The following is a 24,998-nucleotide window of genomic DNA, read 5'->3' as shown; positions in this document are numbered from 1 at the left end:
TGTCAGTTGAGTGTGTTACTAGACCAGGCAAAGGCGATGCCAACAGAGGTAACATGCTTACATTTTTTACAGCTTTAATTCCATTTTCGTTCTTTGTATTATGTAAGAAAGTAAAAAAGAGTTTCAATAGGTATGGAAAACGACTTTCTGTATCACCCGTTTCATAAATTAGGCTTCTAAGAAAGAAAATACTAAGCTGACATAGTAACATCAGATGTAAATCAAAGTAGTACAATGATACGAAGCAAATATTATTATCAGACATACTTAAGGTGACCATACGTCCCGCTTTCGGCGGGACAGTCCCGCTTTCAAGCTGTCCGTCCCGCTGTCCCCCGCGAGGGCAAAAATGTCCCGCTTTCATAAACAGGCCAAACGAATTTAAATTACCTACATTTTGCATTAATCACTTGAGACAGCTATATATCTTCTTATCTCTCACATAGACTTAGGGAATGCAAACTCGTCCCGCCGAGATCCCGAACTCGCGAGATCCCAGCCATATTTAACGAGATTGAAACTCATTAAATTTCGTACGAGATCTCGCGAGATAACGAGATCGACAAATGCAGCGTGACGACGTGTATTTCATGCAAAATCAGAAGTCCTCTATCAGAACATTCTCTCGACATGATGAGTTTTTTGAGAAGCCAATGATTCCAAAGGCAAAAATTCTAATTTTAACGCTGTCAAGCTATAAATTTTACTAAAAAGCAGAAAAATGACAATTACGGAAACACACATAGAGTCGAATTTTAAACAAATACAATAAGGTTTTGACAGCTCTAAAATTAGAATTTAGTTATATCTTCAGAATCGATATAATTTTCACAAAAAATCACTTGCCTTTCCGTACCTTGATAACTTGATCTGACTTCTCTTTTGAACTTCTTTTATTTGATTAATACGATCTCACATCATTTATTTAAGAACTTGTGAAGTTAAGTTTTTGTTTTATTTACAATAACTAATGTTCCTATTACTGCTGATTGTTGAAAGTAAAGTAATAAATTTACAAAATACTAAATAAACTAAATATAGATAATGTTTTTTTTCACCAATATTGCATAAATTTTAACTGATTAGCCGTAATAGGTGTATTATAGACATATACATAATTTTTTTTGGAGTTAGAGACAAAAAATATTTTTATTCATTTTTTTAATAAAAGTCACTTTATTTTTATAACTAAGCAACATTATGTCAGTTACTAGTACCTACTAAAAAGCATTTGCATTTATGTTTTAATAGCGATTCTTCCAATCTTGCGAGATCCCGTAATTTGCCAGGTCTCGCGAGATCTCGCTACGTGGAAATATCGTACGAGATTTCATTCTCTACATAGACTACATAAAAAATGTAATGAATAGCTAAGTAAGTTGTGTATTGTTTGTTTTATTTCTTTTGTATTTTATTTTTGACGAAGCGAGGGTGCATCGTATGTTTTAGAAATTTTGTATTTTAATTAATTTATTAAATAATTTCAATGTACTTAAACAAAAAAAATGAATAAGTACCAATAAATTTTTTTTGCAACATAAATCCACAGGTGTCCCGCTCTGACAAAAAAAATAAATGGTCACGTTAGACATACTGGATAATTCGCAAAGAGATAGATAATACAAGTAGATAACAGTAAAGTTTCTTGCAATAATGATACACACTGCCTATACCGGTGCCTGTATCGGTCATTCGTTACATTGCTAGGTATGCCGAACAAGAGATAACCCAAATAAGTTCACAATCTACAGTAGACAAGACTTGGTTCTAACCATGACTTGGTATTTACTTACTAAAATAGTTGAAGCAATATTAATCGAAACGACGACTTAGATTTACTTCCAGATCACTGAAGAAACTTCGCACAAAAGCTAATCAGAGCTGTAATTCAGCATTTAGTTGCGACAACCATAAATCCAGGTCTTACAGCATATTACCTAAGCCTCGATAAATCTGTCTAGTCTGGGCAGGTGACCTCAAATCGGCGGGGGCGGGGCGGGTCGATGTGAGCGTACTCTACGCACTTCCTACAGGGAACTAGTCTGGAACCAGCTCCATGGTATCATTACGGGGTTTATTTGATTTCTGATAGTCTGATAGGAATAGTAGGGTGGCAGAGGTTTCCAAGTCGTTTCCTTGCGGATATGTTGAACTAGTTCAACGATATTTGTTCAAATAGGTGTCTAGAACTGTCTATTTGTCTGACAGGCAAACCTGAACCTCTGGAAGCAAAATGTATACGAGATAGGGAAGTCTTACAGATTAAAAGGTCTCTTCCTGTCCAGCAAATCAACTAAAACACGACACAGTTATCCATTTTATAACTTAAAACCTTCCCAGCCCAACAGGGCTGTATCAACACGGCTATACGTGACACTGGATTCCGGGAAACCCGTCAAGCACATCGATTTCGTATAAAAACCCCGCACAATCCACAAGTAAATCGATCATTAGCGCACGGATCAAAACACCTCCCTTGTAAAGCTACATTCACACTGAAGCACGAGTGGTAAACGTACCAGTAGTGGCTGGTTGGAGACTATGTCATCAGTTCATCACACACTGTCCTGATTAGGGGTGAAGGAGTAACATTCGCGAGGGTAGGACGCGTTCGGCTCGCGTGGCGGTGCCGTCGGTTTGATGTTTGCGGCGCTATCGATCCAGGGCCGGCGCCGGCGGGCCGCGCGCCTCCCCACCCTCGCGATTGCCACCCCTCTGTAAACTCGCCCTTATATTAGGCAATCGTTTCATAAAGTCGGATTTGGAATTCGCCGGTTTATCTGCCAAATTTAGTCTAATCAAAGGTGAACGTGTCTTTACCGCAAAACATGAATTAAGATTTGAACTCTCGGGATTGTTGGTTTAACGTGCTGATATTCGTAACTTTGTCATGGAGAATAATTTCGGGAAAATTCATATTCGTTGTGGGCAACACTGGATTTTCACACTGCCATCGCAGCCCGCAGCCCTGCCAATACCAGACTATGAAAGCCCACCTCCGATGAGACGTAGGTTTTCGAAGTACCAGTACCTCTCATAATATTAAGTACAGATATAAAAAAAAATTATATGTGATAGGTATGTCCATAAAACCTGACCTATTATCCCCTAAATGTTAAAGTTTAGTTGCTTTATGTGTAAAATTAAATGTTTTTAAAAGTTATGGCACGTTATGGCTCCTTCCATCTATAGCTAGAAACCAGCACTATACATAATTATATTATTACGGGAACTAGGTAGGTCTGGAAGGCATTACATTTGAAACATCATGATTTTGTTTTATATGGTTGCGTTTGAGTATGATGTCGTGATTTTAACTGAAAAGCGTGGTGGCGCGTAGACACGAAAAGCTAACGACATGTAAGCTTATGGAAATTATAACTCAACAGCTAGCTATTATTTTAGCAGGAACTGCTGAATACTAGCTGTAAATAAATGTATAGGTACTTATGTAACTGTAATTTATCTGGTAAATTAAATTGATGTTATGCTGTGCTCAGGAACAATTATTTAAGCATTTTTAGTCACTAGTTGTATAAACTTTTTTTGGGCACATACAGATGCTGGTCATCAAAATATTACAACACTCAAAAACTAGGAGTGTGACAAAAACCAATTCAGGTTTTACCCACACTGGAACTCACATGGCAACAATAAATAAATCATTTTCTTATAGTGCACAGAGGTTTAAAACTTAATACACACCTTTTCTTGCAACATAAGGCATTATGTTCAATAGCTTAGGCAAAACATTGAGACTGTGTTTGTAGATTCAGAGGAGGGTGTGGGACTGGCCCCGGGGTAGTCAGCGAGGTTCTTATTTCCTCAGAGTATGATACCTCAAGGTAAACACAGGTCTTGCAGATAAAAGAGAATTTCTGAACAAAGGTTATGCTCATCAAGTGGTTTGATGTGATGCTCAATAGTATGACTCGCAGGATCAAACTGCTGGTTGCACTGGTACTAATTTCTAAAGTAAGCTAAATCCTATTAACAGAATAAATAAAAAACATCTGATAATATTATGTTTGCCTGAATCACCATACTTACAAAACTGGCTACAAAGTAATGACAAAAACAGGTGTATAACTTTGTCTTCTATTATACTAATTCTAAGCAATGCAAAGTTATGTAGCTAGCAAAACATATTATTTGAGTACACTTTAAACCAAACACACAATATTGAAAATAGTGAGTTGGAAACATTATCGCCCACTTGTTCACACTCAAGAGACAACTCTGCTGATAATGGATGCTTGATAACATACCTGCAGGTAGTTAACTAGTTGATTCATTAACTGTAATCTATTTCTTTACTATTATTGTATTTAACTTTTCCTGTTTTGGTAACCCTTCAAGGCACAATGAATGTTGGCTTAAAATAATAAGTGCCAAATTCTCCATTGTCGGTTATCGATTGATTTATAAATAAACATCATCTCCATATAAAATTCATGACAGATGTGTAAAAGTTAACCACTACTCCCTGGTTATGCTCTAACCGAAAATGGAGAAATTGGCACTAAGGGTGCGTTGCACCATTTAACTTTAACTATTACAAACGTCACATCGTCTGTAAAAGCATCGGTTAAGCGAAAAATTGGTTGCACCATTCAACTATGGTTAAAATGACGTCATAACTTTAACGATAACCATAACCACCCAATGTTGGCCGGTTACTGCTTTTGTTAAAGTCAGGTAGCTGTCAAACGCATTGTATAACCTCAAAGTTGCCTCAAAGTAACAGTATTACGTACAAATATTAATATTAAATAATTCTTATCATGTCTCTTCTACGTGAAATAGAGCTTGAAACAAGTTCCTCAGAAATTGAGATTGAGGTGGAGTAAGTACGGAACTTACGAAATATTAAGAGAAAGGTGTACTTTCAGAGAACTGATAGATTCGCAACTTGGGATGAGAACTCGTTCTTGGATAGGTTCCAGGTCTCAAAAATGTGGCTCGTGTGTTGGCTTTAAAACTAGAACCTTTCTTACTGCCTCCAACGACGAAGTAAGTACCAATGCACCTATTATTATGTTGTAGGTGTAATGATCATCTTCACCACCAAATAAGCGTCCATTTCTAGCCATGGGCTCTCCCAAGGAGCGAAACAACACTGTGCCCTCGGCCTTCCTTATCCAGCCACTACCAGCTACCTGCCGGTTGACGGTCCAGCGCAGCAATCTAATATCAAAGTAACCTACGTAACTCTTTAATTGAATAACCTTGTTTTCAGAAATTTTGCAATCACTCAAATACAGCAATTTATCAATGAAAATAAGGACAGAACTAAGAAGAGTGCAGCCCATTATAGTGGCTACGCCATAGCTGCATAATACATATATTATGTAACAAAATGAGAGACCCTGTACCACCAGCTAGGTTTTTTTTATGATGATTCATCATCTGATGAAGAGGAACCTGTCTATGCAGTTAACAGGAATGTTAATAAAAATAAAATATTTCAATAGATTACATCGTTAGTTTTAATTTTGTTTAATTTCAACTTCATCATCATCATCGACGACCGAATGGCGTAGTGGTTAGTGACCCTGTCTACTGAGCCGAAGGTCCCGGGTTCGATTCCCGGCTGGGGCAGATATTTTTTTAAACACAGATATTTGTTCTCGGGTCTTGGATGTGCCCGTAAAATGGCAATAGGCCCGCCCCCTATTACATTGGGACTAACATAACACTCTGGCGAAAAGTAGGTGCAGCAATGCACCTCTGCCTACCCCGCAAGGGAGTACATTAGTACAAGGCGTGAGTGTGTGTGTGTTTTTTCATCATCATCATCATCAGCCAATAATCATCCACTGCTGGACATAGGCCTCTCCCAAGGAGCGCCACAACACTCGGTCCTCGGCCTTCCTCATCCAACCACTACCCGCCACCCGCCTAAGGTCATCAGTCCAGCGGGCAGGAGGGCGTCCCACGCTGCGTTTACCTGCTCGTTTCAACTTGTTAAGAATTAATTAATAATAAACCTGAGTCTACTTTGTCGCAGGTTTTATTGATGATAATCTTTTGGTCAATATTTGGAGGAATAACAGACTTAGGTCCTATGACATGTTGACTTTGAGTGCTTTGACAGAGAATGACGGCTACAATGTACTCTGTGACGGCTTCAGTCTGACAGCTAGATTTGGTATTGCCCTACATAAAAACGTTTCCCACAATAACTTTGGGGATAATTATGTCTCAAACGATTAGCAACCCTAATAACATTAACAATGACGAACGAAGTGATGGTGCAACGCGTGGCAGTAAAATGTTAACTGTAACCACTCTGTCATTGCTAAGTTTAACCTTAACTATTACGATAACCGGGATGTTGATGCAACCCACCCTAAGCCGGGTATATGTCAAACAGTTGAAAGGATGCGGCATTTCAATTTTTTTCAATTTAATTTCAATTTATTTATTCTGAGCAGTTCAATGTGCGGCCTAGGAAGCCAGTTGGCAGGATATTTTAACAAAATACCTCATGTTGTACTTTGAGTAATAAATGCTCACCATGGATGCATGAATTGCTTCTCAGTGTGGTAAGTGGGTTTAATTAAATTAAGTGAGTTATATTTTATTAATCATGATCAACAAACAAATAGGTATAAATCAACTGCTGCACATAGACTTATAGACCTATCTTGACAAGAGCTACAACACTGTCCTTTGCTTTGCTTTGCTTCCAAAGATCAACAGTCTAGCTAAACATTTTACAGTGTCCAATCCAAATCATTGAATTTCTTGTGGTAGCTCATATAAGCTTGGGCATAATCGGCTTGGTTCATGTCGGCCCTACTTGTGCTATGTGTACTGAGATATAAATATTTTAGGGTACCTACCTACATTTAAAAAGTAAGGGGTTTATAAATTTGCACAAGCAAGTATTCTATGGTGAGAGTAACTTTGTGAAAGATAGAGCGCTACTTCAATACATGACGACTTCACTACCTACCTAGAGAAATTAAGGCAATTGAAAGTAATTTAGGAGGTCACCCAGAGGCCAAGGCGGGAAATGAACTTTCATGACACCATGGACCCAGTCAGTGCCACTAATGGGGCTGCATAGGTGTCGAATTACACGATTCTACGGATTCTTGTCTAATCGGCCGGCGTTCTTACGAGAAACACCGGCGACATACCTATAATACCTACCTACTGATTACGAAATATGTCGAACATTAAATTCAAAATCCCAATAAGAAATAGCATCCATGGTATTTACCTGTGTCAATTAGTTGAATAACTCAACCTCCAGCACGATTCCACAGCACTCAACACTCACAAAATATCACACTTTCGACATTCAAGGCGTACCAAGTAGGTCTTCACAGGCACTCACAAAAACTGGTCACCACTCTTTGATCGTTCAAAACTTATCGACTGTATGGTTGTTGTTGAATAGTTATTCATACACAAATCGTCTGAATATCATCCGTGATACGAGCACTTGCACGGAGTCGAAAACTGTGGCAAAAGAAGACGAGAGAGACGCGGACACACACCCGCGGTTCCACCGCCGCCCGATCATAGACTAACTTTTTTAACCTGAACTGTAGAATCGACATAAAACTGACTTATAGTGCCACAAACTTATCTGTTCCGGTGAGAGCGAACTAAATTGGTCCATACCTCATTACTTACTGTACTAATGAATTTCATATTGACATAGATTATATGGACCAATATTTAGTTCGCTCTCACCGGAACAGATAAGTTTGTGGCACTATACTTACTGACTGAAACTTGGAATCGTGAATGAAATTCAAAATGGCGATTGCCTTCTGTCTTTGTCTTTGCCTTTTTAAATGAAGGATTAGAAAGATTATTTTTTTTATTTATTTTTTTTGAATAAGAAAGCTGAAAAAAATTTGCACCTATACTTAATGAAACTGTTTTTTAAAACCTGAAGCACTGTTTATTTACGCTTGTTTATGATCAAAACACCACCTTTATCACTAAAATAATAATAATAAAAATGTATTTTATAAGGTTGGATGCTCCTTGCGTTGTCCAACGGTCCAATCTGTATTTTTCTTAATCTTTGATCAGAATGATGTCATGCACCGGCTTCGGTAAAAAGTACTAGTGATGTACAAGTAATGTCGATTATGATTGTACTTTACGTCTTAGCTCAGAAGAAGGTATCTTTTTATAATCGATCGTTTATGTGTTATAGTGTAATCAAAGCGCAGAAATAAGTCTTCCGAACAAGCTCTAGACAAGAAGAGTAGCAGTGCCGCACTTTTTGAAGACATTTTCTTGAAGAATACTTAAACGCAATATTCTATGGTAATTAGCGAGCAAGTAGCGGATTTAAACAACTTTTTCTAATAGCAGTGTATGTACAAAAAAAAAGAAGCGCAAAGTGCATCTCGCTGAGGCAGTGTATCACGTTGTCCGCTAGGTGGCGTTAATTCTGCTCGAACGTTCAACACTCCGAATGATGAGCGCTTCTATCTTCTTCTCTCCTTCTTCTTCTTCTATCTTCCTCTCTCCACCACTGTGGCTTCTATCTTGCCGAAAATAATCTACCATAATCTTTTAGGAGCGGTGGTAGCTCAGTCGGGTAAGCGCCCGCTTCTCACGCCATAGATGCGGGTTCGAATCCCGGCGCTGACATGTACTTACCAATGAGTTCTTTTAACTTAAGTACAATGTATACCATCACTCTTACGGTGAAGGAAAACATCGTGAGGAAACTTGCATATCAGAGCTCAGTCCCGGGAAACGGAACGCTTGACGTTAAACGCCACTCTCGGAAGACACGCCCTAAGCCCTCCTACAACTATACCTACATACAACAGAATGGGACAGCTCTACTGTGCTCAGTGTGACAGGGTGTCCAAGACGAAGTTCGGACTTGCCAGCCACATAACAGAGTGTAGCAAGAGTCGCTGTTGACGGATACGACGAAGAGGACATCATCATCATCATCTAAATCTAGCACATCTAGACTAGATATGTGAACCCACCAACCCGCAGTGGACCAGCGTGGTGGGAAATGGTCCAAGCTTAGGAAGGCAGTTTAGACCTTGGGGATATGCACAAAGGTTCCACTCGAGAGAGCCAGGTGCAGGTACTTACCTACACCCCCACAGAGAATAGAATAGAATAGAATTTTAGCAGTTCATCGGGGAAATCTTTATTTTTCTCGATGTCGTTTACTTAAACGACTCTTACTCTTGCTTGACACAGAAGGTTTTTTATGTACTTACTAGGTACTGTAGGTACTTACTTAGAAACCAGCCTGGACTCTTGAAAATAAAACACAACGTCTCATAGCATTCTTTATATTCATAAAAAAATAATAGGTATAATTTTTGTATCAATCGCACTACATTTCTCCGAAATTAGTACAATTTAATTACAATTTCAGTATCACAATAGATTCAACTGTATTGTATTTTTCCATAGCATATAAACTAAAGTATATTCCTATTATGTATAAATCTTATAGTTAAGTATGTGTCGAGGAAGCGCTAATGATGCAACTGTTTAGTAAAATACTAAAAATATACCCTTACACCCTAAAATTATGACTTCCGATCACAATGATCGAAATTCGTTTCAAAAGCACCTCCTCAAAGTGGCTTTCTTACTCCTAAGAATAAATAAAAAGATAAATATTTTCTAAGCTTTGGAAGGATAAAGAGTCCTCTTGCGTCATAGGTAGAAATTTTTGCTTTAACATTACTTACATTTAAAACATTGCAAGAGAACTGTCTTGTATTTTAGATAAGTAGAGCAAAAAAACCAAGGAACTCCGAAAGTTGGTTGAACAGGAATGTGTTTCACTTATGTTCTTACCTATCTATTATAATAAGTATTCGATATGTTTACCGTAAAAATCGATCCATCATCGGTCGGCAGATGTAACTATCAAGAAATGATTAATTTAGAGCTGCCAAAACCTGGCAATCGCCTTTATGAATGATCTTGTGCATGACAAAAAATATGTAACTATTTTTTACTGTACAATATTTTGTTGTGATTTGTGATCAGTAGTACCTACGACCGTAGCTAGGTACCTGTTTTGCATCTATACGCTTCGTTAAGTACAAGTGAGTTGTGAATTTATCAATAAGCTCTAGAATAAGGCCAGTTGTTGCTCGAAGACGAATGGTGGTCCAAATACGGACTGTCAGTTAACAGCATTTTACTACCGCTGAGGCCAGAACTAGAACTCTCAGAGGAAGAAAACAGACTCTTACTACCAGTGTAGAAAGAGAGAGACGTGTGTAGTGGATCTCGGCCCATTCGCCGTCTCGCTCGCACTAATGACACGAAAGCCACGGCGATTGCGCAGAGGAAAATGACACCTAAAATACAGAAGGCGAGAGCCATTTTCCCTGGAGACAGGCAGATGGTCTTATCGCCTGGTGAGAATCCACGCACGAACTCTTCTTCTTCGCTCTCGATTCTTCTTGATCCTGCAAATAAAGAAATATGTAGGATTAATTTAATCCCAGTTAATCTGATTACAGAGGGCGCCACTATCGCTTTTCGTCTGCTAAGCAGTTAGTAATACATGGTAATACGCTACATTTCTACTGGTAGTCTTACTACCCCTCTTTCAGGCAAGCACAGGAGAATGATTGCATGACCTATTATTTGGAATTCATTGAAAAAAACTTTTTCCTATCGCTATTCAATGCCTTTTGAAACATAAGGAATAATCAAATATTCACCTCTAATAGAAGCTTCATCTTCCAGCTCTATATTGGGGGCTAACACCTCAATACTGTTGTACACTTCCAAGCGATCTATCACCACGCCTTTCGCTTCCTTATCCAGCCTCGCCTTCCTCACTAGACCATCCCTGGTCTGCTGCTTATACAACGCCTTGCAATCCACCTCTGGACAATCCCCTTTACACAGCTCTAAGGCACACGTCAAATGCAACTTCGCTCTATCAGGAAACTTAAATGCCGCAAAAGTTGTCACAGCATGTTGGTACTGCATCATGTTTCTATAAGCGAACTCAGGTTCGTTTCTCGCTTGTTTCAAACTAGCGCTTTCTCTTTCATTCTTTTTGACGTCGACTGGTTCGAGGTCTGCCAAGTCTATTTCTGGTCTTTTCGCCTTGTGGTGGTGGATGGTGGGCTTGGAGAATATGGACTCGTCGATGGGGCAGCCGACGTCGTCTAGAAGCTTCTGTGATGCCTCGCCGAGGCCATCGTGTGCGAGGCAGTTGGTCACCCGCAGGCCGACGCCCACTGGAAAGGGTTAAGGTTTTCTGTTTTATTTTATTGTGATTGGTAGTTTTAGACATGACGATAGTGACATAGAGTAGGTACCTAATGGGGAAATCGTAGAAAAAAGAGTGTACTCGTGGCAATCGCCTTTTGTTTTATGTATACTTAATTTACTTCTCGGCAAAGATGATGTCGTGATGGCAATGCTTATAGCGGTTCGCTCGATGAGGGTCTTAGCATAAAGGGATCGCCTTTTTTTCTTCTGTTAATCAGGTGCTCGCGAGCTCGCGTTCTACTGGTTGACAGAAGAAAAAGAGGCGATCCCGATTACGTTACGCTTATAGTACCTATGTGCGTTGACCATTAGATAGCTATATACTTATGCAACTTGAAATGGACGCAAATGTGATACGTCACTCGAGGAGACCCTTTCGTGCACCCCAATCAATCCATATTTCCTATAGTAAGTACAGTTAATAAACTAACCAGGCAGCGTGCACTGTATCAGCAGCGCGGTGGGCTGGCCAACCTCCACGGCGGCGGGCTCGGCGGCGCCCGCGGCCCCCGCCAGCGACATCCACGCGCGGGCCGCCTCCGTCGCCCAGGTTGAGAAGCCCTGGCGAGTGCGCCCGGTTCTGTGGGGGAGATGGATGGTGGTGTTGGTAGATTTAAATGGTAACATAAATCAAAAATAGGGTGTATGGGTGTATAGGCTGGTCTACCGTAAAGCTAACTTTTTATGACCGGATATCTCGATAGGTAACAACGAACGAAGTCGCTAAATATAATACGTCCAAGGTAGGGCAAGTTTGCGTGCAGGTGTACCAAAGGACACATAGGGCATGATGTGATGGACCATTAATTATTGTGTATCTCCACAGAAGCAACTCCGAAGTGAGCAATATTGCCCATACTTTGACCGACCCTGCCGCTACACGGGTTCATTATCGACGTTGATAAACGTCACAAATTACGACGCTGTGATTGGTGGAACGCGCATTGAACGAGTTTATCAACGCCATAGACTTAAGTATATACTGGCGTAGTATATACGCTAGTATATACTAAGTCTATGATCAACGCCAACCTGCAGTGGCCGCAGGGTTCGGATGTTTCCATATCACAGACGATATATCTAATTCACTCACCTGGTTTTCTTGGCGTCTTGTCCGATCATCTCTCTTCTGGACGACTTTCATAGGTATAACATACGATAATCATTATATGTAATTCCTCACCTGGTCTTCTTGGCGTCTTGTCCGATCATCTCCTGGAGCTTGTTCTGGATGACGCCGTCCAGCGCGGGGCTGTTGATGCGGACCGCGCGCGGCTGGAGCTTGCATCTGGAAGTCATTATATATGCATAACTTTAATTAATTAATTAGGTTGCAAAAATGCTGTAGTAAGCCAAAAGAAAGTGACTTCGAGCATCATTTTGTAAAATTCCGTTGTATACTTACTTAAATTTGCGAATAAAAAATATGTAAAAAGTCACTTGACCAACAAAGTTTCTATGGAGTTGGAGAAGCTAACTACATAATATATTATTTCTGAATTTTCAAAAGTCAGATATTAAACATTCAGCTTTTACTACTGCGTTAATTTACTGACAATTCATTCATTTCCATACAGCCTGACCCAAGAATTTATAAGAATACGACAAAATATTGCTAGTATAACTGATGATTAAGCACTTCGTATTATTAACATGTGACATTCTGTATTGTGTTTCTACATTTAACCCCTCAGCTGTTATGTGAACGGTTTCTCTGCGACTATCGCAGGGGCCATCGAGACTTTGGTCTCAGTTCTTAGTATTCTTACCCATGGGAATATCGTTTTCACTTATTCATTGAATACACATCTGATATGGTACTGAAGATGCAAATAAACAGGGTTTTAGGTAGGTGTTCGTAGTGTCAAACACATCTTAGAACCACGGCCGATAGGTAGTAGGTAAGTATATGAATTTGGAAAATTGTACAGGAGAGACCAGACAGACCAATCTTTGTGTCGAAAAGTCTTTTTAGTGTTTATATTGCATTTGATAGTTTTGAACCAGGAAGCACAGTCACATGTTCTTCAGAGGATAGATAAAGGTAGTACCTATATGTAATTGTGAATTCAATCATTGTATCCTCTATTGTACTTGTGGGGCATCTAGTGTCATAAATGTCTGTGATGTTTGTATTCTCTCACCTGACGAAAATCTCCTGGTCAGTGGACTGCTGCAGCTGGCGGTCCATCTGCACGACCAGCTCCACGGAGTAGTACAGATGCTCCTCATCATCAGGGTCCACCAGCGAGGAGTTCAGCGCCGAGGTGCGCACGCCGCACGCGTTCGACGGGATGTGGATTGTAACTTGAGACTGTTGGTTGCCTGGAATTTAGAAGTATAAGTAACTTTTTTATTCAGGTTAGATATAGTTTATAAGTAAGTACCTAGTAAATAAATGCTCTGTATAGATAAAAGCGGGCTGGTCAGGGATGTAATAACCTTTAGACCTTATCGAATGTAACGCTTTTGAAGAGAGCCGTGTTCAGTAGCATTTAGGAAAACGGGGAAGATGTTGGTTTGAAGAAGATTATTAATTATAAAATAAAAAGAAACGGGCTGAATACAGCTCCTTGTGGAACACCATCTTAAAGTTACAGTTTTGTTTATTAAGTTTCGGAACTACCTACTAACATAATCATTATTTAGTTCCCTAACTTAATTAAAAGCGCTGTGACCTATGATTCCTAACGGGTTTCTAATAATAGCTAGATAGCCGTGCATTCTGAACTTTTACACAAAAGCATGCATACCAACCTTGAGCGCGACACTCCCTCGAAAAGTCCTTGCTAAAGATCAGTCCTTTGAACGGGCGCTCCATCTCGAGCTGCACGCTAAAAGACTCCTTATTGCAGGTGGTTTTAACGTCAACGACCCGGTTGCCCTGCCCCGGCCTCATCTGCGCCAGGCCGGTCGCCCAGAGGCAGGCGAGCAGCCAGGGTTGGAGCATGGTGGGGACCCCTGGAAGATAAGAAAGGGGGTATGCTGAGTGAGGTAAGTATTGGACGCGCCAATCTATATGTAAAGGGAGGGTTATGTTATGTTTAACTATTTATAGGGCTTCTACCTAGGTACCTACACAAAACTGCGATGCGACGTCGATCGCAGAAAACTACGAAAGTACCTAATCAAGCATTTTCCCTGAAAAACGGTCCAAACCGTCGCCTGTAAATTTTGTGTACAGACCCTATTATAGAAGCTAGAAGATTCTGAATCGTCCATAAATAAGTAGTTTGGAAAACTACAACCTTCAATTAAAGTAAGATAAGTGATAGTATTGACATGCATAACTATACAATTAACTACCATTAGATACCTAACTATGTATCTAGACTTCTTGCATATGCCTGCACATTGGGCAGATGTTTTAACTAACACAGAACGACCAGGGCTACAATGGCTAGCTCATAATTATAATTCGCGATTACAATTATTGGCTACAGTCTGCCATTACCGGAAGGCAGCACCACAGCCGGCCCGGCCCCTGCGGTCATCAGCGGATATTGATGCCAATTACTGACAGGCAATCTTCTACAACTGCATTAGGAGTTGGGAACTATTGATCGTTACTGGCTAATGCTTCGGTCAATGACTGCGGTGGAAACTCTTGAAACTGAAGGAAAGAGTGCACACAAAGATCTTGGTCTACTTTAACAAATCTGCAAGGTTTGATTAATTTGTACAGGGTGTTTTATAATGGTTCATAGCGAAGTGAGATTGGAATGATTACCTAGCTGAAATATAGGGGAGACCGGGGACAAAAGTAACAGCGGGTCGAAAGTAACAAAGACTCTGTAGACTTCCCCAATAGCCGAAACGTCGCTCGCGACCGCTGGTTGTCAGCTTGCACTGCCCCCCACGCATGCTATCATTTTCCGCGCCTGAGCCGCGGTGCATGTTTGTGTTAGTGAGCATTTCGTGATTTTACACACCAAAAGTAAGTTTTTTGGTGTTTATTCATTTAGTGTTTACGTAGAATTAAGATGCCAAGAACCATACGACTATTTGCTCATTGATTCATTATAAGGTTGTCTTTAGCATGTTATAAATTGTTTTCGAATAACACGTACTTTTTTAAAGTTATGTCGCCTGATAATTCAAAAATGGGGATGGGTACAAAAGTAACAGCTCGCGGCAGGACAAAAGTAACATGTTACTTTAATTAGTTTGCCATGTCAAATTGTAAATTTTAATTTTTTGTTGTTTTGATTAGATATTTGTGCCATAATATTGTTTATTATAGCACAAATAAAACATCTTCTTATCAGTTAGTCAGTTTAAATGATGGATCTCATTTACAGTTTGTCTTAGGAAGTTTTTTTTAGTTTTGTCAATAAGTTATAAGTTTTTTTCAGTTTTGATACTTTTTTAAGAAGTTTTCTTAACTAAATAATTTGATTGATTTTTTTGTTCTTTATTTTGAATCGTATCTATAACATTGGGCAGAATTTATGGGTTGTTACTTTCGACCCATGCCTTGTTACTTTCGTCCTGACCATGGGGTCGAAAGTAACGATTTCCCTTTTTTTTTTGAGGCTTTAAAATTGCTAAAATTCGGGATGCATTAAGTAAAGTAATTAAGGATATTTGTAGACTATAGACGAAAGTTTTATGTGACTATATTTATTTTATCGTAAATGTTATTAATAACGAGAAATCAGACAGAAACTACAAACTGTTACTTTTGTCCCCGGTCTCCCCTACTTATATTTAATCCTACTACTACTACTAATATACCTACTACAATAGAGACCCTGAAAAAATAAAACCGCATACAAAATTTTAAGGTTCAATGCTTTAAAGCTAACGGTTGTTGGCTAAGAGATTGTGTAGATATTAGTTACTTATATGCAAATGTAGTCGCTATGATATCATCTGATTACCGGACCACGAGCCACGGATTATATTTAAATACAGAGCTATTATCTTAAAACAACGATATGATCTGTTTTGCACCTCATACATAACCATTTCCAATTGTATGATTACAGTTTACGGAAGGAATTCAGTTATACTGTATACCATTGAGTTAATGTTTGAATACTACCTATGAATTCTATGTATTGTACCTACCTACTAAGTATTAAATGTTAGTGGAACAAACAACTAGGTCTTACAAAGGAAGTTATTAAAAGAAAAGCCGACTTCTGGTACTTTTAAGAAAACTGGCGAAGCTAAGATACGGGTACGAAGAAATGATACAAAATATGAACGAGGCTTACATGGCACAGGCAGTTCGAATGTACTGTATCGTCGACTGTTCGCCACAGTATCACATATCTGCGAGTGTCGGTACCGCTAGCGGCCTCCCACTAATCTGTGATAGTCCACTGCGATTAGCTCCGCCACGGCCATTTCTCGACGGTAATCTGTGTATCAAATTGGCAACCATTTTGTTGTCGATTAAGAGATCTGTGGCCAATTTGTGTTTATTGAACCGTTCAGGAATTATTATTACATTGGATTAGAGTTGGAGTAACTATCTCCTATCTCTTTGCCGAGTTTGACGCAAATGGAACATCGAAGGCCACTACGTCTACGTCTACATATCTAGTGAGAGACTATCTGCATCTGAAACCGAAGATCAAGATTTACTAGCACACCTAAAAAAATCAGATAGTCTCTGGAGATGCCCTTTGTGGCGAGCCAGTTATATTTTAAGCCTTTGGTTGCAACTCTCGCAAGAATGAAAGCACCATTGGTCCACTGTGGTGAACCAATAGGGCTCTCTGCTGTAAGAAATAAATTTTGCGACATTTAGCGTTTTCACGCAAAATTTATAACGCAGGAGCTAAAATTACTATTGCAACTGCAGGTGTTGCATTAGGATGCCTCTACTATACATTCAACATTACTGTTAAAGCAGAAATGTTGACAACACTTTAGGAATGTTATAAATTTGAACCTGAACTAGACAATAAATTGAGGCAGAGTCTCACGACTTTTCATGCCGTAACACCAAGAAATATCTTCAATCACTTACACGTAATATAAAAGCCATCATTACTTTGCTAAACAATAATAATTAAGTAAAGAACCATACGGTAAATCCTACGTTACAACCAAAATCACTCAAGGTGTTGCAGATCATAATCAAAGCTCATTCAGGTAACATTCTAACAAACACAATAGTGAGTACCGACCAGGAAATAACTGTACCCATTACCTCAACAACATTACTAAGAAGGAAATGTGAATTATAAAATAATTAGAGCCTCCGGTGGCTCTCACAACTATTGTTTTAGTGTGTCTTCAAGACGCGTTTCATATACAACGAAGGTCGAGACAGATTCATACAGCTCTGTTGGACCAGAAAGGGACATGAGATGATAGTAAGACGAAGTCACTCGTGATTGTGCTTGTGTTTATGTTGGTCCACTGTACACAGAAGGGTCTCAAGCTCACTCTTAATTGCATCATTTGAACCAGCATTATGTAAACAGTTATGATGTCGTTTGATGTAATGGGGACTACCGTTTTTTTGCTCACCAGTTGGCGCCACTGTCGACTGAGGTTAAGAGGTACCATAGCTGTCAAATTTATCAAAGGCGACTTTATCAAATTGGCGCCAAATAAAGTTTTAAATCTTGAATCTTATAAGCTTATTAATTATAAAATAACTATCATCATATCGAGTTACTATGCCGCAATGTTGTTCAGATCCGTTATATTGGGAAAGAAAAGGAGGACATATGTTACCAAGTGATAAAACTGTTCTAAAACAGTGGCTTGTGAAATAATTATTATCCGATAATCTCGTGTTTGTGAAAATCATTATAACCAATTTCAGAAAGAACATAATGTAAATAAGGATTAGGCATTTAATAAATACACTAAAAATAAAAGAATTACACACTGATTTAACTTTTACTTATCCTTTCCGTTTAAACACACTGCTATACAAAAAATATAACACATTAGTAATCCACACAATGAATGCTGGTTGAGTTGTTAGTTGAAACTTAATAATGGTAGTATAGTATACTAAGTATTCTATTATTTGTGGGGGTGTCAGTACCTGCACCTGGCTCACTCGAATGGAGCCTTTGTCCATATCGCCTTAAGGTCTAAACTCAACTCCTAAGCTTGGACCATTTCCTACCACTGGTCCTCTGCAGGTTGGTGGGTTCGAAAATCTAGATATGCAGATTTTATCACGATGTTTTCATTCACCGTAAGAGCGATGATATGTACGGTGGCCTGCGCCTAAAAGTATACAGGCGGCGATTTTAAAATAGCGATCTCAAGCTCACATGCTGCTCAAGCACATCCACATAAACACCACTGCTACACACATCACACACAACACATCCCCGGATTTATAACAGATGTAGCTGGTCCCTTCATCATCAGGGATCGCTATTTTAAAAACTCCGCCTGTATACTTTTAGGCACAGGCCACCGTACACTGTACATAAATTCCAAAGTAGTTACTCATTGGTGACAATATCTAGATCTGGAGTTTCATTTTTAGTGTTTACACTGCTATACAAAGTTTCTTAAGGCCACTCAACAGTATACACTGAACCATTTTGTTGTATGATGCTGTCCTCTACGTTAACAACCAAGTTACTGTTACGGTCATAGTCTTGGTGTCTGTAAAAAGCAAAAACATAGCTGTTACCTAAAGCAAACAAGCATACATTTCGTAAAAAATAAGTTTGTAAACAGTAAACAAACTAACCTCTGAATTAGCTGCTCTTTGAGACCGCTTATTTATGCGCCTCTTTTCCTTAATTCAGCTTTCAAAGCGTGCACATTCATCGATAAATAATCCATATTTGCGATAATTTCGCGAAAAGAGATCACTTTTCAACAGGGAAATGAACGAAAATATAATTTATCACGAAGCCCGCCAAACAAATTATATGAAAAGTAAAATGTCACGTAACCTCAGTCGACACCAGCGCCCCTAGCGGCAAATTCACACGCGTTACTCCCCATTAGGAACAGTTAGAATGCGTGCGGAATCCCCAGTAGACACTGTTTGTTGATGTCAGAGAGGGCTTTCCGCATTACAGTCCTGTTCTTAATCTCTTGTTTAAAACCAGAGTTTTATACCTTTGTCAGTGTACCTAACCTACATGTGTGTAGTAAGTATAGGGTTATACGTAGCGTCCAAAACGGATATATTCAACGGTGGATTTTGCTTGAAAATGGCAATTGAAGTCGCAAAATTGTGCATTTCATTTCTTACTTACTTTTAGTTGACTCTATTTATGTATATATTTAGTTGACCTATAGATATAGGTGAAAGCAATTTTGCAATCAGTGTGGTATTTCTTGGATTTAAATGTCAGATATGTAATTTACGCTGCCGATGTTATCCTCCTCCACGGTCACTTGAATGCTATCGCAGCATGATCTGAGAGGAATTCATTCAATCACAGCTGTTAGGTATTTATTTTGTAAATGCTATCAAAATTACGCTAATTATTATAGGATCAAAATTGATTAAAAATACTTATTATTTATATTTTTGATTACGTCTACCTAGTATAGTTACGTGGTAAGAAGATACCGTGGTCTCGGGTTTGAATCCCCGTTCGGATCCCCGGGTCCAGTAAGTAGTCTAGATCTCTAGTTCTCTATTAGAACTCTAGATCTAGAGTTATGAATTACCTACTATCTCCAAATGATGCCAATTAATATAGATACAACCATATATTTTTGACTGCAATAATAATTAGAAAAAATCTTCATCACCTGTCTGTTAGGCATAACAGTCGTAAGAGTTTAAATAGATAAGATAAAACCGGCGTGAGAGTTTCTATAGGTGCTTATGCATAAATATTTTATGGAGATAGATAATTCAACCGCAACAGAGACAGGCACATAAGTAGACTCTTAATTCGTTTCCGATAGTTTGACGTAGAGATAATTTGAGTGGCAAATACCTTCAGGCGTACCGCAGGGCTCGCTCTAGGGTCCGAGTTGTTTCACTCATCCGCGAATTGATATAAAATACTTCGATAATAAATAGTTAATGGCAAACGAGCAAACACTATAAGTATACCTAATTAGAGTTAAAGTTTAAATTCAGTCATAGTAAACCATATAAGTACATATAATCCCCTGGGAATTATTGCATTGATAAAATAGAGGTTCCCATCAGAATCAGAATATGATTAAATTAAATCAAGATACGTTAGAACCTAAGGTTGTAAATAGTAACGACTTACGAGTGAATAAATGGCCATACCTACGGGTTACGACCAAGTTACGTTCAGTTTTATGGTAGGAATAAACTACTTAACAAGTTTCTAGAACTAAGTATTTGACAAATTGTAGACATGGGTAGGCAATATAAAAATGCGTTTAAAGTAAGTGTAGAAATAGTTTGCGGGATTAGATAAGTTACTTGAGTAAATAATAATGCAATGTCAATATTGCTGATTGACAGAGAAAAGGAGTATAGTCGTCAATTTTCAAAACAATCTCTAATGAGATTAATAAGTAAGTAAGTATGTGGGGACATCTCACACACGACCATCCGACCCCAAGCTAGGCAGAGCCTGTGTTATGGGTATCGGACAGATGATATATCTACACAAAAAAACTGCCTCAGTGGTCTAGTGGTAGAAGCTTCGCTTCATGGCCCAGAGGTCCCGGGTTCGATTCCCGGGTGGGACCATCAATTTGTGTTTCTAAATTGTGGTTCTAAGTTTGGTTAGGACATAGAAGTGTTAGCTTGGTACTATAGAAGATGCTGAAAATAAGACACTCAGGAAGTTTGAAGTAAAATACTTTTATAAGGAACACAAACTATTCAAAAAGGAATCTAATAACAAACAGAAGTCTTTTAAAAGTTATTCTTGTTTTTTCTGCCATCTTGAATTGAATGAATCCACATGAATCCAGTGACCGGCCAGTCAATGCGAATCACAGACAATATAGAAACTAAATGAACTAAAGAACAACTCCTAGCTACATCTAGTAATCCGGCCGGACCTATGATGAAATAAGTAGCTTGATATTAGTAAAGAATAGCATTGGTAAATTTAAACGCTAACAGTCGGCCGTCCTGTTATTGGGAATGTCCCCATTCCCTGTCGGCCATTCGAACGCTAACTAACAAGTTCTAAATTTATGTTAACAAACTGAATGAATTAGCAAAATTAATAAAGTTATTATATCTATGCGGTGATATTAAATGCACTTAGCAATCATAATTAAAACAAAACTCAAAGAGACTATAAGTAATTAGTAAACCATATTCCGGCTGTTCTTATTGATGTACTTAATGCTGGTCTGACGCTGGTCTGCTACGCTGCAACGTTGCTAGGTGAATTTTTGGTCGGCTACACTGTATGTTCATTGTTCCTCAGAATCTGAAATAGGTACACAAATTATATATTAATTAGTTGTTTTTTTTTTTTTTTTGTTTATTGTTCTACTGCTGGACAGTGGCCTCCTTATTAGTGTTCTACTGCTGGACAATGGCCTCCTTATTGTTGTTCTACTGCTGGACAATGGCCTTCTTATAAGTGTTCTACTGCTGGACAATGGCCTCCTTATTAGTCTTCTACTGCTGGACAATGGCCTCGTAGCAGAATAAATCAAATTAATTCGTACGAGTAGGTAAATTAAATAGTGATTATTTGAATATTGATATGATTTTGTTTCTGATATAATTTTTAAAATTTAAACATAATCTTTATTTATTTTGAGTAACATTAAAGTGAAAGAAAGTATTATTATACTTAATAAGAGTATTATAAGAAATATAGGCTTAGTTTACATATAAAATGTCACTAGTATTGTGGGTACCGCTTGTGCTTCGGCATACCAGTCACAACCCAGTGTGAGTACCGCTTGCACATCGGCATACCAGCCACATATACTCGGACAACATACTTACTCTTTATCAGATAAATAGTATAGTGGGTACCGCTTGTGCTTCGGCATACCATTCACAACCCAGTGTGAGCACCGCTTGCACTTCGGCATACCAGCCACTATATACTAATTATCATTAGGTGAGCACCGCTTGTGCTTCGGCATACCATTCACAACCCTGTGTGAGCACCGCTTGCACTTCGGCATACCATTCACCTTTTATTATAACAATATTAAAGTGTGTGTATTATCATTCAGTGAGTACCGCTTGTGCTTCGGCATACCAATCACATCCTTGTGTGAGCACCGCTTGCACTTCAGCATACCATTCAACTTCATTTATCGGAACAATACTGTTCGGTCATCCATTCTCATAATATATTTATAATGCAGGTATCTTAGTATCAAAATATATTCCAATTCTTCTATTTTATATATAATATTCTTGTATTTTTATATTTAAATCATCATTTATTATAATAACAACAGTGTGTTAAACATTTTGATTTATTAGGACAATACTGTTCAGACAGCCATTCTCATAATATATGTATATAAAATGTAAGTTTCTTTCCATGTTCTCATAATGTATTCAAATTATTATATTTTAATTCTAATATTCTTGTGTCTTCATATTAAATCAACATTTTCTTTGTAATTTTATTAAAGTGTGTTAACCATCTTGATTTAATAGAGCTTTAGACAGCCATTCTCTTAATATTCCAATATTTCCAATACATTCTTGTATTATGTGTATAAAATGTAAGTATTTTCTTTCCATATTCTCATAATGTAGGTATTCCAATCCTTTCATTTTATGTCTTATATTCTTGTGTCTCCATATTAAATCGGCCTTTTCTTTGTAATTATATTAAAGTGTTTTAACGATCTTGATTTAATAGATCAATGCTGACCCTCAGCCATTCTCATTATGTAGATTTTTATATGCATATTCTCATTTTATGATTATTCCAATTATATCTTCATATTTAAATCATCGTTTTCTTTATCATCATCATATTCATCATACAATATGTAAGTATTCCTATCCTAAAACAAGAACAGGAATTAGAATAGAAAAGTGAGAAATAAATTGCATATTAGTCGCAAGTAATAAGTTACATCCACAGCTTAATAATGAACCTAGTTAAGTAAGGTATAATATTATATTATGTACTTTTATCATAAATAGTTCTTATTACCTTTATCTATTTACAGGAAAATTAACGAATAATTTATTATAAGAATTTTGAAATAATGATAGCCATTACAAGTTTTTAATTGCTTGAGACACGGATAAAAGTTAAGTGTTACAGTTGCCACGAATTAATTATGAATTATTCATATATAAATTAGTTGATGTAATGGCATTCCTATTATATTGTAACATGATTATATTATAATTAGTTAAAGTTTCGTGGAATTTTATATTAATTATTTTAAATTGACCGTATCTCAAGTATTAAGTTTTCTATCAAATGAATATAATATAATTAGAGTTAGTATGCATATGAGTTGCAAAATCAAGAGTATAAATATTTGAGAGTATCATTACATAACATGACAATATTTGTGCATATTACATGGTGCATGGTAATAATTAGCATGCCATGATAAGAATTTACAATCAAGCATTCAGCAAGTAGGTAAACACATATAAGTAGGTAAAAACACCTCCTGTGGGTTGACTGGTAGAAAATGCTTGTAGCATTAAGTCCACCCTTTGTACACTTATTTTTATATTTGTGCAATAAAGGATTAAATAAAATAAAAATATGTAGAGGTAAATACAAGTAGGTGCTTATAGCTACCTTTAATTAACAGCCTTTTCAGTGTCGGCATAATTAAAACTAGAAAATACTTAGATACCAATGGTACCTCAAGATACAGATCAAGCTTAGTTTGGTGACCGCTATCGCTACTGTATACTTAATTTTTTTTTAATATGTGCAAAATATTGATTAAATATCCTATCTCATTATAAATTTCATCAATGTCAGCATATTCAAAGAAAGTACAGTGCATTAATTTAACCTACTATTTTTATTTGTAGATAAGTACAATAAAGACTCTTAAAAACATTTCTTTATAAGTACTTCGTTTTTTTTTTTTTTTTATTGTTTCCGTCATTGCCTTCAGATTGATCTAGAGTATTTCATTCACCTTGTTATGAATAGTGGAGGACTGTTAGGTTAATTGTATTTGAAAGTAGGTTTCATCAAATCATTTCTACGTTTTTATGTAAAGGGTGTTTATTTTTTAATTTTGTTTTATTGAATTTTTATCTTTATATATGATAGGCCCAATGGAATGAAATTTGTATGTAGGTACTATGTCAACCTCGCCATATTATGAGGACGTGGGCTTATTACGAGTTTTGAATATAGAATATTTGATTATATATAGGATAATGTCACTTTGTTTGACTTCTCCTTTTGTAAATAAAGCCAGCAAAGTAAGATCATGTATAATTAATTCTGAACCTCTACGTCAGCAAGCCAGCGGCGTCACAAATAAAATATATATTTGAAATGTAGGAAATAAAATAGATTTGAAATATTTTGTTTTAATTACTGCTCTATGCCCAAATAGTATGAGATGGGTTCTTGGCAGTTCCTACAGGGATATTTAAAGTAACTGATGTGATGACTGACTGTGCAAAAGCTTTACAGTCTATTTATAAAGTCCAGAACTGAAATTGATCCGAACTAATTGTAAAATACCGTATTAAATTGATCTATTACCTTCATCTAAGCACCAATCCGTTAAACGATATAGTCAATTGCTATTTTATTTCCTAATATAATTAACTGTAACTGTAAGTATTCAACAGGCAATGACATAAAGTCTCCACAAATTCGCACTCTTTACTTCCATGACTATAGTTAGACTGTATATGT

The 24,998-nt window shown here is 37.6% G+C and overlaps 1 protein-coding gene and 2 long non-coding RNA genes across 3 annotated transcripts in view; 1 reads left to right on the top strand and 2 right to left on the bottom strand.

The window, feature by feature from the left end:
* Positions 1-4,796: 4,796 nt before the first annotated feature.
* LOC125489896 lies at positions 4,797-5,478 on the top strand. The gene is made up of 2 exons (XR_007267332.1): positions 4,797-5,013; positions 5,240-5,478. It is a non-coding gene; the product is annotated as an uncharacterized LOC125489896 (long non-coding RNA).
* Positions 5,479-6,022: 544 nt separating this feature from the next.
* LOC125489897 lies at positions 6,023-7,623 on the bottom strand. Its single transcript, XR_007267333.1, has 2 exons — positions 7,584-7,623; positions 6,023-6,159 (listed from the first exon to the last, which is right to left on the bottom strand). It is a non-coding gene; the product is annotated as an uncharacterized LOC125489897 (long non-coding RNA).
* Positions 7,624-9,283: 1,660 nt separating this feature from the next.
* Positions 9,284-24,998, bottom strand: part of LOC105388845 — a 60,749-nt gene continuing 45,034 nt past the window's right edge. The window contains exons 2-7 of the mRNA XM_038114331.2: positions 14,017-14,220; positions 13,404-13,584; positions 12,443-12,547; positions 11,691-11,839; positions 10,698-11,225; positions 9,284-10,439 (exon numbers count right to left, since the gene is read on the bottom strand). Coding sequence (XP_037970259.2) covers positions 10,087-10,439; positions 10,698-11,225; positions 11,691-11,839; positions 12,443-12,547; positions 13,404-13,584; positions 14,017-14,209 — 1,509 coding nt within the window. The 5' untranslated portion in view covers positions 14,210-14,220 and the 3' untranslated portion in view covers positions 9,284-10,086. The remainder of the gene's footprint in view (positions 10,440-10,697; positions 11,226-11,690; positions 11,840-12,442; positions 12,548-13,403; positions 13,585-14,016; positions 14,221-24,998) is intronic.

The sequence above is a fragment of the Plutella xylostella genome, chromosome 18, assembly GCF_932276165.1.
Source record: "Plutella xylostella chromosome 18, ilPluXylo3.1, whole genome shotgun sequence".
Classification (NCBI taxonomy): domain Eukaryota; kingdom Metazoa; phylum Arthropoda; class Insecta; order Lepidoptera; family Plutellidae; genus Plutella; species Plutella xylostella.
This window is presented reverse-complemented; position numbering and strand designations above follow the sequence as displayed.